The sequence below is a fragment of the Lampetra planeri genome, chromosome 35 (genome assembly GCF_965212315.1).
Source record: "Lampetra planeri chromosome 35, kcLamPlan1.2.h2, whole genome shotgun sequence".
Classification (NCBI taxonomy): Eukaryota; Metazoa; Chordata; class Hyperoartia; order Petromyzontiformes; family Petromyzontidae; genus Lampetra; species Lampetra planeri.
This window is the reverse complement of record NC_136141.1, coordinates 9,483,505-9,497,587: the sequence shown is the minus strand read 5'-3', so window position 1 is coordinate 9,497,587 and position 14,083 is coordinate 9,483,505. Positions and strand designations below refer to the sequence as shown.

Here is a 14,083-nt window from a genome sequence, read left to right as displayed (position 1 = left end):
CAAACAAGCGGCGTACGTCGCCGCCCGACCATGAGTACGATAATACAACTGCGGGGAATGGAGATTCAGAGCTTACGTTAAAAACAAGAATCGGAGATAGTCGTTCGGGTAAACGGCAGAGCGAAAGTGCAAACGGGAATGATCTCTCTGGGAATCACAACGGGATGTCCGAGTGTCCCTGGCAGGATATCCAAGGTGACTCTGTGCAGAGGGAAGGGCTTGCCGTATCTGTTGGGCGAATGGCCCTTTCAGAGCGTGCTGGTGGTATGGGGGGACAGTAAGGGGAAACTGTTCTTGCTGGTATGTACGTGGGGAAATGGGGAATGTTTGGGTATGTGAGTCGGGGGGAGGGGTTAGGAGTTGGGGGGAAGGAGGCTTGGGAGGTTGTGGGACAATTGCCGGGCAAGGCGCAGGAAGGTCCCCGGAGAGGCGATTTGTGCTCCATCGTTGTGTATTTCCTGGTCCGCGTAATTTGTTTTTGTGATACAGTGAAACGTTTTTGTAAACTTGGTATCCTGTCCGAGGTCTCTTGTTGAGTCTGGCTTCAGTTAAACACACGTGAGCAAACATGGGACTCTTGTTTTAATACTCTTTGGTTCTTTGGGTAAAGTCACGTCGGTATAAAATAAAATAAATCACGACGTTTCGGGCGCAACACAAGCGTCCATCATCAGGTGGGAAAGCGTGATCTGCTGCTGGGGCAGACTGTTTTTAAAGGTTTGAAATGGGTGTAGCTCAATGGTCATAAAGAAGTGGCCCGGGCTAGTGATGTTAATGTGAGAAATGTTTCAATGTAAAGTAGCGGTGTCCTCCACTTTTTATAACGAAGTTTTCCCTTGCAGGAGTGTATTCCTGCCCACTTGCACACCGCCCACTTCTGGAATGTGGGTCACGTCATGAGCAATGGTTTTCACTTGATGAATTGCAACATTCTTCAACTTGCCACTTCACCCCTTCACACTGCCGAGTGTATGGATATTTACGTGGCAGCGCATTCTGGCACGAGCGTTCCAGGTGAAAAAAAAGACTTGGCTTGAGCTCCATCATAGGGACTGTCCTGGTGTCACGAGCACTCCTTGTTAAGATCGGGATTTTGCCTCGGCGTAAAATGTTCTGGCCTCATGATACGTGTGTATGTTTGGACTTCTTTCGCACCGTACGTAGCCTGACCGTGCTAATAGGCGCGGGGGAAGGCCATATGCCCTTCGGCCCTCCCCACCACCCCTGCCCGAGTGCAGTGGGCCCTGCACAGGTGAGAGGCAGGAGGAGGCTTTGCACCACCCGGGGCTGGTGGCCGTGCTGCAAGACGGATGACCCCTGACCAAGCTTTAGCAGTGCCTAGGCGTAAGCGGACACGCTAAATAGATGAGTAATTTTTTTAAGTGGATTCGTCAATAGCACTGCGTTGCAGAGAATAGGTACATAATGGGTGACCTTTTGGGTAATGGCCCTGAATTCAGAGCACACAGACCCGAGGTAGAGTGATCGAAACGTCGCCTATTATATAACTTTTAAAAGGCAGTGTTCTTGACAAATGAGACTTTCTTTGTTATTTGTGTGTTGTGCAGCCCTGACAACGCTATACAGTATAACATGGGTACTTTTTACCAAATATTTTGCTGTGTAATAAGCGGAGCTTTGGGGGGTTGACTGGAGTGGGCGGGGCCAAATTAGCTTGAGGGCGGGGCCAACCGGTGGGGGCCGGGCCCAGCCCACGTGACGTTCGCTAGCGGGCAGGCTTATTGGGGTATTTAAAAAAATAATATTCTTTTATAAACTGCAAGCGTTCAAAATGTCAACGTGCTGTTTAAGACCGAAACAGGTGGAGGATTTATACTGGTAGGAACGAAGTGAACCAGCCTACAATAGATTATATCGTCCGTCCGTCCGATGTCCGATTAGGTGTAGCAACATCGCCCCCTACTGCAAACACTTGGCAGGACCCGAAAAACCCTTTAGACTCAGTGAGGCTTTCCTGGCTAAACAAGTGTAACATTCCCTTATAATTCCCTGAGATAGTTTTTAAATAATTCCCTGAGATAGTTTTTAATTAAAACATTTAAATTAAAAAATTAACTCACAGCGGCCTAAAGCCTACAGGTAGGCCTAAAGCCTAGAACTAGGCCTCAAACTCTCCCTTCGTATCATACCCCCGCCATTTCATTTAATTATAGCCATTAATTATAACCAGCCCACCCCGCAGGGACCTGTTTCTTCACAGAATCTGGCTGTCGCCTGATGATGCTGCTTGTAATTACTGGCGAAACGTCACGGAACCCGACTTGTAAATGTTGTTGTGGGTTTCACTCTCCCAGCGCACCGGTTCGTGCTGTATGAGGAACGAATTGGCACCTTTTGTTTACGTGGCAAACCTTACGGCGGGTTTAACGACATATTTACGCGATCTAACCCCCAAAAAAACCATCTATTATGGATATTTGTCGCGAAAGCCTGCGTATTAAACAGTGCAATTTATTTAAACTGGTTTCAGTATAAACAAAAACAAATCCCACGATTTTTTACTTCGTCAGTAAACGTAATTAACCTTGCTCAAAGTGAGCATTGAGGCCTGTTTTTTTAGAGCCCCGATAAATTGGTGACAATTCTATATCCACGTGGCGGGGGGCGAGGCATTCCATAGGACAATCACTGGACGAACCCCACCCACGACGTGGTGCTCGTGTGAACATTAAGAAGGTACTCCGGTCATGGTGCCTACAGAGAACGAAGAAACGCGAGCCACGTGCCCACGTTGACTTCCAAGGCTGAGACGACGTCAATCGAACAGCTGATCAGAGTTCGCACGCAGTCATGAGTTGGGGCATGAGCTGTAAAGTTGTATTCTTTTTTTTATATATAAAAAAGTGGTTACACAACGCTGTATTCAGTTCTGTTTTTTGTTACATTTATTCACGTCTTTTTAGCAATAATTTTAATTCACTGAAAAAATGTATTACAACCGGGCCGATATAAGTTTTGGGGGCAGTGTTGCCAGATCTGATTGATAAAGATGATGAAAGATATCGCTGCAACATTTGGGGAGTAAAATAACATGACCGGCGACGTTCTGAAAGCAGTGAGTTTCAAAACTCGCACGAGGAGCACAACGCACACGGAGAGAAAACGCCCACAAGTAACAAAGTTCACTGTGGGGGTCGCTAGCCCCCGAGATCCCTCCCTCGATAATACTAACGGCCGGACTAACATCATCAATCGCCCCCCCGCTGCTAAGCGAACCGCCGCTAGGCTCCTCACCCAGGGTGTGGGAGCCGTCACCCGAGGATTCCCCTCCACCGCGGGTCCGCGTAGCAGGCATGGATAACCACGCACGCGCACACCCACACACAGCTCTGCACGGCACTCACCCAACCCTGACCACTCACGTTAGGATCGCGCACCTGTGTTACACACGTCGTGAACGTGCGCGCACACACGCATACAGCTCCACACGCGATACCCACTCCTGCGCCGCTCTGCGCCGCGCTGGCCGCCCACGTTACGATCGCGCACCTTGGGCACGCCGATTACGCACGCCGAGAGCTTACGCAAGTAACGAGCGCACACAAGCGGGGCACACGCCGACACGACGACTCGTCCCCTCCCCCACTCGCGCGTGCACGTCAACACAAATATCGTACAAGGACGATTCTCCTCTCACACGGCTGCGTAGTCACGCCAACACACCAAAAGTGCTCTCCCCGGGCGTTAACGCACACACCTCCGTACCCGCACAATCGTACAGAGACCACGGCCTTTATGCGTACAACGACCACACACTCGCGAATGCAGTGCACGCTAATACCACGTTCCAAAAACACCCAACAACACGGTTTTGTTACTACGCTCGAGATTTTATTAGCCCTTGCTAACCAACCGAGCCACCCGTGTGTGTGTGCGGGACAGCAAGGCGCTTCTAACCCACACTCTGGTGCCGTGTAGCCCTATTCTATGCTGCGCTCTCTGCTAAACCGCTTTCCTACTCGTCCTTACCCCGAACTAACCCTCTCCTACGGATCCTACCCTCCGCTCTGAGGTGTTGTAAGGCGCGCAACACGATACCGTCTGTAGTCCTTGGTGACCTTGCGGCGCTCAGATCGTCCTGCAGACAATCTAGCGGCTCGCCCGATGACTCCTTCGTCGCTGACCCCGTGTCCAAACTCCAGAAGAAGAGAGTTCCCTACTGCCCCTGCGTTTTCTTTTAAACTATTCACATCAAAGGCTAGGCGCCCCCGTCCCGACCGCCTTGGTCTCTCGACCAATCCTGAGCCTAGGATTTCCCGCTCTTTTGCGATCCCGCCGGCCTTTGAACTTTCGACCAATCAGTCGTCCCGGGTCCTGATCCCAGCTATCTGCCTTGCTGACCCGTGTTTGTGTTTGTATGCGTTTCTAACTGCGGGGCTCTCTGAGCTCGCCGTGGTCGTGCGATCTCAAATCCGCCCACGGCGCCGCAGTGTTACTTGGCCTGGGAAGGGTCCTGTCCAATTCCCTGGCCCTGAGAAACCGTGGGGTAACCCCCCTAGGGGGCCCTCGGGTGAAAACTCAGGGTAGGTGACCCGACCACGAGGCCCTACGTGGGTGCGGGTGCGTGTTTATGTGGGGGGGGTGATGGGGGGCAGTGCGGCGGTGGAAGCCGGGCGGCTCCCTGGCTCGGCCGAGCGGCCCCGTCGCTGTGGCACCACATAGCCCCCCGGGGTGCCAGTCCCCGTCCCGGGTTGACTGGAGCACCTCGCCTGGGTTGCCCCCACGAGGTATCGCCGCGGGGTCCGCGGGATTCGCCCGGCCCTTGTGGCTGGCCTCGGGGGTGGCGGCTCCGTCTCCTGGGGCTCCGGCGGTGGTCTCCTCCTCCATTCCAACGGCTCCCCTCGGTCTCCGGCACCTGCGGGCTGGGGGACAAACTCAGAGGCGGTGGGGTTTAAGGGTCGCCGTCCTCGTCGCCCCCGGCCCCGCCCGGGGCCCCTCGGAGCCCGGGGCTCCGTGGGGCCCATATACTGCGCGAGGCCCCCGGGCACGGGGGGTGGGGGGACCCCGGGGTTTCGGGGTACTTGGACGGCGGGGCTCCCCCCCTCGGGGGCTGCTCGCCACGGCTTCAGTCGGCGGATGTTGACCACCATCTCCCGGCCCCTCTCTCCTCCCTGAATCAGCACCGTCCATGGTGAGATCTGCCGTCTCACAATCCAGGGTCCTCGCCAGTAGGTGGTCAGCTTCCCCACCTGTCCGGCACCGACGCGGGGAGTGTACAGCCACACCTCGGAGCCCGCAGTGTAGAAGGGGGGCTCCATACGGGGTCGGGCGCCCTGCTCTTGCCGCTGGTGCGCGGCCTCTCCGTGCGGGTAGGCTCGGCCCCTGGCCTCTCGCAGGGTCTCCAGCAAGTGCTCCATGGGGTGGCTCCCTTCCTCCCGTTGCGGCGGAGGGACACCGAACAGCAGATCTGCGGGCAGGCGAGACTCGCGACCAAACATCATTAGGAACGGGGTCTGTCCTGTAGATGTGTGAACGGCGGTGGTGTAGGCGAACAGGGCATAGGGGAGGTGTTCGTCCCAGTCCTGTTGATTCGCGGCCGCCATGCGTTTAAGCTTCCCGGCCAGAGTCTGGTTCATCCTCTCTACCATCCCGTTCGCCTGGGGGTGATATGCCGTGGTTCGGTCCTACTGGATCCCGAACTCTCGGCACAGCGCCTGGAATAGTTCGGCCTCGAATTCACTACCCTGGTCGGTAATGACTCGTTCGGGGATCCCGCACTTAAGTACGTAGTTTTCCACGAAGGCCCGGGCCACTACGAGGGCTGTTTTATCCGGGATAGCCACCGCCACGGGGTAGCGGGTGAAGTACTCCACCGCTACAAGAATATATCGGTTGCCCCGGTGGGATCGTGGAAAGGGCCCCTGCAGGTCGATTCCGACCAACTGATTCGTCCGACTGACTCGGAACGGCCTCAGGGGTACCTGGTACCTCGCCGGCTTTTGCCCACACTGCTGACAGGCCCGGCAGCCCTGCACCCAGGCGGCCACATCTTGCGCTAATTTAGGCCAGAGATACTGGCGACGCAGAGTCTCCCGGGTGCGCCGTTCCCCATCATGGCCCCCGAGCGGGTGGTCGTGTACCAGTCGTAGTAGTTGGGGCCGCACATGGGCGGGAACGCAGATGCACCCCGGCTGCCCAGCGTCGGCCAGTTCCCTCACCACCCCGTTTTCTACACACAACCGGGCATACAAACCGCTCCAGGGCCCTGGTAGTGCATCCTTCCTCTCTCGCAGTGCCGCCTCCACCGCCGCCAGATCCGGATCCCGCTGCTGGGTTTGTCGCAGCTGCTCGTCGTCCAAGCCCGGGAAGGCGCAGCCGACATCCTCTTGGATCCGCCCGGTTGGGGTGGGATGATCCGTCTGTCCCCGGGCTCCTTCTGCAGGGGTTCCTGCGGCGCACACTGCACTCTCTCTCGGGGGGGGGAGTTTAGTTTCCGCGCGCTCCTTGGGTTCTGCTGCCTGGCGGCAGCGTCCCCCCGTGAAGCACGGGCAGGCGTCTCCCTCCCTCGTCTCAGCGCGCACCGCGGGCCGTCTTGACAAGGCGTCCGCGTTCGCGTGTGTTCGCCCCGCTCGGTACTCGATCTGCAGGTTGTACTCCTGCAGCTGCGCCAGCCATCGAGCCATCTGCCCCCGCGGTTCCTTGAATGTAAGGAGGAACTGCAGTGCATAATGATCGGTGCGCACACGACATTTCCTGCCGTACAAGTACGGTCGGAACTGTTTACACGCGAAAATTACAGCATACAGTTCCTGACGGGTTACACAATAGTTCAGTTCGGCCCCGCTCAGGGTCCGACTGGCGTATGCGATGACCCGCTCCGTCCCACCCTGCACTTGCGACAGCACCGCGCCCAGCCCACTGCTGCAGGCGTCAGTGTCCAAAATAAAATCGGTGGTGAAATCTGGGAAAGCCAAGGTGGGGGTGTGGGTGAGGTGGTCTTTGAGTGTGGTGAAAGCCGTCTGGCAGGCCTCCGACCACTGATAGGGGTTCTTAGGGGAGGTGAGTTGGGTGAGGGGGCGTGCAATCTCACTGAATCCCTTTACAAATCGACGGTAATAAGTGGCGAGTCCCAAGAATGACCTGATCTCCGTCAGGTTCCTCGGCCGCGGCCAATCCACTACGGCACGCACCTTCTCGGGATCGGTGCTCACCCCTGCCTCGCTGACTCGGTGTCCGAGGTACCCCACCTCGCGTTGCGCAATGTAGCACTTACGTGGCTTGAGCTTGAGATGGGCTGCTCGCAGTCGCTGGAATACTTCCCGCAGCCTGGACCAGTGTTCGGACAGCGACCTACTGAACACTATTACGTCGTCCAGGTAAATCAGGCACTGTTTCCACTGCAAGCCCCGCATCACCAACTCCATCAACCGCTGGAACGTCGCGGGCGCGTTAGTGAGTCCAAACGGCAACACTCGAAACTCAAACAGGCCCATCGGGGTGGTGAATGCTGTTTTTGGCCGATCCTCCTCCGTCATCTCCACCTGCCAGTAACCGGACGCCAGATCGAGGGTGGAAAAATACCGCGCTCCTGCGAGACTGTCGAAGGTGTCGTCGATGCGTGGGATGGGAAAAGCGTCGCCGAGGGTGACTGCGTTCAATTTTCGGTAATCAACGCAGAACCGAGTCGATCCGTCCTTTTTCGTTACCAGTACCACCGGGGCAGACCAAGGGCTCGCGGAGGGCTGGATTATGTTATCGCGTAGCATATCCGTGACTGCCTCTTTGATCTGGGTCCGTTCAGGCGCGCCCACTCGGTATGCGGGGAGTTTGATGGGTCGGGCTGCACCTGTGTCAATTTGGTGCTTGACCAGGTCGGTCCGGCCCACGTCCGAATCGTGCTCACTGAACACGTCGGCGTACTCCCGCAATAACCCGCGCAGCTGATCGGCCTCCCCCTTAGGTAAGGCTGCCCAAGGCACATGTAACGCATCCTGCAGGGGAACAATCTCGGCTCGGGGGGTCGGGCCGACCCGCCAGGCCAGATCCTGGCTGTCCTCGGGGCGGCCAGGGTCCTCCGCCCAGAGTGCGAACACCGAGTCGTTCGAGTGGCGAGCGTGCAGGGGGTGTACGGTGGCTACCGGGGTGCGTCGTCGTATCATTGCCGGGGTACTGTGTGGGTTAAACACACGTATAAACAGCCGGCCCCCATCTGCGTTTACCAGTGTGGCTGACCCTACCACCCCGTATCGCGATGCCAACTCCGGGTGAGGAGTCAGCATTACCTCGCCCGATGGTCGGTGGGTTGGGTCGGTGGAGAGGGTTGCTACTGGCACCAGCATCTCGGCGAGAGGCCCGATGGTGACGGCCGACACCAGCGTAGCGGCCACGGGTGTGAAGCGTGGGCGATTCGGCTCCTGTCCTAGGAACGGAATCCGCTCCCCGCTGCCCTCCACCGTAGCGCATCGTTGCCGGGGCTGTACGTTAAGTCCCAACTTTTCCAGGAGGTCCGTTCCTGCAATGCACTCGTGGCACAACACACTCGAAACGTAGAATTCCTGTGTGCACACCTGGTTTCCTATGCGGACCTCTAGGGTGGCTCTCCCCAGCAGCCCCATTCCGGCTCCGCTCGCCGTGTGCAGCGCGCGGTCCGGTGCCTGCAGGTGACGCACGTCGACCCCGATCGCGCTGCAGTGCGCTGCGCTCACGAGCGAGGCCACCGCCCCCGTGTCCAGCAGAATTCGGGTACGCACTCCGTGTACCTCCCCTTCCACCAGCGACGTGGCCCCCGTGATCCCCGCCACCAGCTCCCGTAGCCAGTCGCCAGGAGTCACCGTTTCCGTGGGCGTTGTTGTTGGAACCTGTGTGGAGATCACTCGCTCGCCATTATTACCATTACCGTCTATTTGTATCGGGACCGCGTCGATTGCACCCCTAGTTGGTCCGCTCACTAGGAGGCGTTGGAGTTTAACCCCCGCGCCTGCCTAGCTCGGGTGATTTCAGGACAGTCTCTCACTAGATGCCCTCGGCGATCGCACATATAACATGCCCGGGGAGGGGGGGCGGCTCCGTAGTGGGCCCCCCGCCCACTCCCTCCCCCCCCATTACGCCGCTGTCCACCCTCCGCCTCTAGTCGGGCTACCCTCCCAGATAACCCTCCCACCGTGGCGCGTAGGTCCCCCATTTCAGATCGGATGGTCTCAACGGAGGATTGCAATTGGGTCATATTTTTGTTCGTTTCCTCGCGTACCTGGGTTATCTGGCCGGAGACATCCTTTATACCCGTTTGTATACCGGCAACCCATCCCGGGGTTGTCTCGCGGGACACTGGAGGTTCTCTTTCCCGGCCCCTTACCGTCCTCGCGAGCTCCTGTTCCTCCTCCTCGTCTTCCGAGAGCAGGCTCGCAATGGCGCGCTCTCGTCCCAGCCCCCGGAGCTGCGCGCGTTCGCTGTGAATTCTTTCACACTTACGTGCGCGCTCGACAAGGGTGTTAAAGGGAAGACGTGGGCAGCTCATGTCTGGCTGCCACCACGCCGTGCGAGACAGGTACCGCTGGATTTTCTCGGCAGCCAGTTCCTCAATAACCTCAGTTGCGTACCCCGGGCGTGCGATCTTTGTTAACTCGCGCACATCCTCGGCGTAATCACGGAGATCTTCGCCAGGTTGGCGACGGCGCGCCTCTAAGGCCGATTTTGCTTCCTCCTCGTCACGCGTGCCAAAACGCTGATCGAGTCGGCGCATCAGCTCCTCTAGCTGTGTCTGTGCGCTCGCGGGTAACGCTTCTACAAAATCGGCTGCCCGCCCATCAAGATTCATATTAAGTTGACGTACTGCCTGCGCGTCCGTCCATCCATTAATTTCCTTGGCCCCTAAGAGATTGCGGGCGAATGCCTTCCACGAAGGGGCCCCCCGGCCGGTAAATATCAGTCTTATTTTAGCGTGAGGTAACGCGGGGGTCCGTACCGCTTCCGACACCAATTTGTGTGGGTCGCTAGCCCCCGAGATCCCTCCCTCGATAATACTAACGGCCGGACTAACATCATCAATCGCCCCCCCGCTGCTAAGCGAACCGCCGCTAGGCTCCTCACCCAGGGTGTGGGAGCCGTCACCCGAGGATTCCCCTCCACCGCGGGTCCGCGTAGCAGGCATGGATAACCACGCACGCGCACACCCACACACAGCTCTGCACGGCACTCACCCAACCCTGACCACTCACGTTAGGATCGCGCACCTGTGTTACACACGTCGTGAACGTGCGCGCACACACGCATACAGCTCCACACGCGATACCCACTCCTGCGCCGCTCTGCGCCGCGCTGGCCGCCCACGTTACGATCGCGCACCTTGGGCACGCCGATTACGCACGCCGAGAGCTTACGCAAGTAACGAGCGCACGCAAGCGGGGCACACGCCGACACGACGACTCGTCCCCTCCCCCACTCGCGCGTGCACGTCAACACAAATATCGTACAAGGACGATTCTCCTCTCACACGGCTGCGTAGTCACGCCAACACACCAAAAGTGCTCTCCCCGGGCGTTAACGCACACACCTCCGTACCCGCACAATCGTACAGAGACCACGGCCTTTATGCGTACAACGACCACACACTCGCGAATGCAGTGCACGCTAATACCACGTTCCAAAAACACCCAACAACACGGTTTTGTTACTACGCTCGAGATTTTATTAGCCCTTGCTAACCAACCGAGCCACCCGTGTGTGTGTGCGGGACAGCAAGGCGCTTCTAACCCACACTCTGGTGCCGTGTAGCCCTATTCTATGCTGCGCTCTCTGCTAAACCGCTTTCCTACTCGTCCTTACCCCGAACTAACCCTCTCCTACGGATCCTACCCTCCGCTCTGAGGTGTTGTAAGGCGCGCAACACGATACCGTCTGTAGTCCTTGGTGACCTTGCGGCGCTCAGATCGTCCTGCAGACAATCTAGCGGCTCGCCCGATGACTCCTTCGTCGCTGACCCCGTGTCCAAACTCCAGAAGAAGAGAGTTCCCTACTGCCCCTGCGTTTTCTTTTAAACTATTCACATCAAAGGCTAGGCGCCCCCGTCCCGACCGCCTTGGTCTCTCGACCAATCCTGAGCCTAGGATTTCCCGCTCTTTTGCGATCCCGCCGGCCTTTGAACTTTCGACCAATCAGTCGTCCCGGGTCCTGATCCCAGCTATCTGCCTTGCTGACCCGTGTTTGTGTTTGTATGCGTTTCTAACTGCGGGGCTCTCTGAGCTCGCCGTGGTCGTGCGATCTCAAATCCGCCCACGGCGCCGCAGTGTTACTTGGCCTGGGAAGGGTCCTGTCCAATTCCCTGGCCCTGAGAAACCGTGGGGTAACCCCCCTAGGGGGCCCTCGGGTGAAAACTCAGGGTAGGTGACCCGACCACGAGGCCCTACGTGGGTGCGGGTGCGTGTTTATGTGGGGGGGGTGATGGGGGGCAGTGCGGCGGTGGAAGCCGGGCGGCTCCCTGGCTCGGCCGAGCGGCCCCGTCGCTGTGGCACCACATCACTTCGAAATCCGCTCCGTGAGCACAAGGGTCAAGAGATCAAACCCCACCTTGATCCGACACCGACGTGCGGCACGGGACTGATGAGGGAATGGCAACATCAGCACAGTTTATGATGTATCTTTACGTAGCCAACCGCGCTAATCGGAGGTGCGGTGGAAAGACAACAAACTACACACACACAAAAAGCAGTTCTAAAGAAATACGTTTTCAATCTGGATCACTTCAAATGCGTAGCTCCAGTGGCCTAATATCAGAAGGAAGAGCGTTCCAGACGGCCGCTGAAGCACATCTGAAAGCGTGAGAGGCGGTGACCGTTGCCTTTGTTCGACGGCGAGCAGCCAAAAGCCGCTGACACGAGAATGGACGGAGTTCGCGTGATGGTTTGTGCTCCTTGACGGAGATCATGAAAGCTTAATTAATTCAAATTATAAATAGACATTTGCAGCAATTAAATAATCGAAAAGCAACCATTCGTTTAATAATTATTTCAACACCTGTGCTCTGTGCAAGACATGTCGTCTATTCACACTCTACTTATACTGGTAGGAACCCACTGGTTCCACCAGCCCACAGGGGATTATTGTGTCCGTCCGTCCGTCGTGGAGGGAGGGGCTGGGTGGGGAGGGTGGGGCTGGGTGGGGGGTGAGGCTGGGTGGGGAGGGGCTGGTCACCCCGTGGTGCCCTTATAAATCTCAACGTTTAACCTACTCACGCCGGCTTGTGCCCGCCCTCACAGTCGCGCATATTTGCGGAATACACCACGCCGCCGTTGACCCTGGCCATTGACCGAGCAACCCAACGTTCTTACCAGCTCCCTCCGCAGGAATGTGTTTGTTTATTTTATTTACTACTTTCTTCTGCTATTCGTTGCGCCCGGTTGCGATTTATTTTGCCCATTCAGTGTTAGCCGCCGAGGTCTTGACGGGTCTCTGTTTGCTATGCCCTGTCGCTCCGTGAAACACGCGTTTAAAGTATTTGGCTGTTATAAATATCCACACATGACAAGCCACTTGGTTGAGCTATCATTTGTGGCCAGGTCGCTTCTAAAAAAACGCTATACAGCTCAATGGGCCTTACCTGGTAAAATAAAAGTTATTTGTACACGCTTTCTTTTAACTCACTCTGTTGTTGTCATTGTTGCATCCTCAAATCTTGTAACTCAATTTTAACCACTTCCCAATGTGGTATCGACTGAAAACTTGGTATACTTATGTCATACTGATGACAATACTATATTTATAATAATAAAAAAATTAAACATTATTTTGCATATGTTATGTTTCGGCTTGGGTCTAATTGTCCACGCTCAACAGACGTTGGCTGTAATTGGCCACGGTCCCATACGTTATGGCAAGCCTCGGGGCCTCTTCCTGGAGTCGTGGAGTTCTTCCATTACCAGTACGGTACATAAAAGCGTGTTTTAAAAAAAGTGTTTTAAAAATATTACTTATTTTAAGTGATGTTCTTACCCTTCCTATACTTTGCACTGCTTTCGTGTTTTGTATTGTTTGTTGGCGTATTGTTCTGACCACGTGCCCCTACTGGAAATCTTTGAAAAAGAGCTTAATAGCTCATCGGATTCCTCCAGGATAAATACAGATTCTGATTCGATGCCCCCTTGTACCGTTCTGCTGAACTGATGCTCACTTTATTGAGGGCAATACAATAAAGATTTATTGATTGATAAACGAGAGAAATCGATTTTAATGGGAGCATTTTATGTGCCCGGCTGGTGTAGAGCCAATGAAGTGTTGGGGGAGATGGGGGGGGGCTTTGTTTTTGACGATGCAGTCAGTCAAGACAGAGTTATTGGTGGGCGTGGCTAGATTATAGTGGGCGGGGCTATCGATGTTGTGGGCGGGGCTATGTGCGTTGTGGGCGGGGTCACGACGGAGGGGGGAGGGGCAATGTTATTTGTGGGCGGTGCTGGAGCGAGAAGCGGGAGGCGCGTGGCGCTGTGGACGCGACAAGGAGGAGGAGGAGGCGATGGTGGTGGTAGCGCGTCTCGTACAGTCGTAGTGGTTGGAGGAGGAGGCGGTCCGACCCCAAGCCTCCGCATGCCGCCCTCTTATAAAACACGACGAGCGGGAGATTAATGCTGGAGGCAGGCAGGGCAGGTACAAGTACAACAAGCAGATACACAGACGTCAACAAAACAACAACACAGACAGACACACGGGGGGTTTCAAACAACCATCGTAATTCCCTCCTTCCTTCCAACAACCAAGCCATGGAGGAGAGTGACGAGGGCGGTGGAGGCGGAGGCAGCAACAGCATCGTGTACCAGGACTCTGGCGAGGAGGAGGCCCCGCCGGCCGGCGTGTCGGCCCGCGTGTCGGGCATGGCGGAGGGCGTCTACCGCGAGCTGGAGCGCCTCATGGGCGAGCACGGCGAGGCGGTGCTGCGGGACCTCGTACCGCTCGTGGTCGGCGTGCTCGAGGCCCTGGACGCGGCCGCCTCGCAGGGCCAGGAGCGCCAGGTGGAGCTGGAGCTGCTGCGGGAAGACAACGAGCAGCTGCTCACGCAGTACGAGCGGGAGCGCACGCTGCGCAGGCAGGCCGAGGAGGTGAGGGGTGGTGAGCGGTGAGGGATGAGGGAGACGTGGGG

General features: G+C 56.6%; 2 protein-coding genes across 2 annotated transcripts in view; one reads left to right on the top strand and one right to left on the bottom strand.

Annotated features, from left to right (window-relative positions):
* LOC144730373 (lysophosphatidic acid receptor 6-like) overlaps positions 1–14,083 on the bottom strand; it is a 63,329-nt gene that overhangs the window by 44,148 nt on the left and 5,098 nt on the right. The gene's annotated exons all lie outside the window — the stretch shown is intronic.
* The window catches only part of LOC144730372 (C-Jun-amino-terminal kinase-interacting protein 4-like), a 90,040-nt gene continuing 89,362 nt past the window's right edge, over positions 13,406–14,083 (top strand). The window contains 1 exon segment of the mRNA XM_078611145.1: positions 13,406–14,042. Coding sequence (XP_078467271.1) covers positions 13,572–14,042 — 471 coding nt within the window. The 5' untranslated portion in view covers positions 13,406–13,571.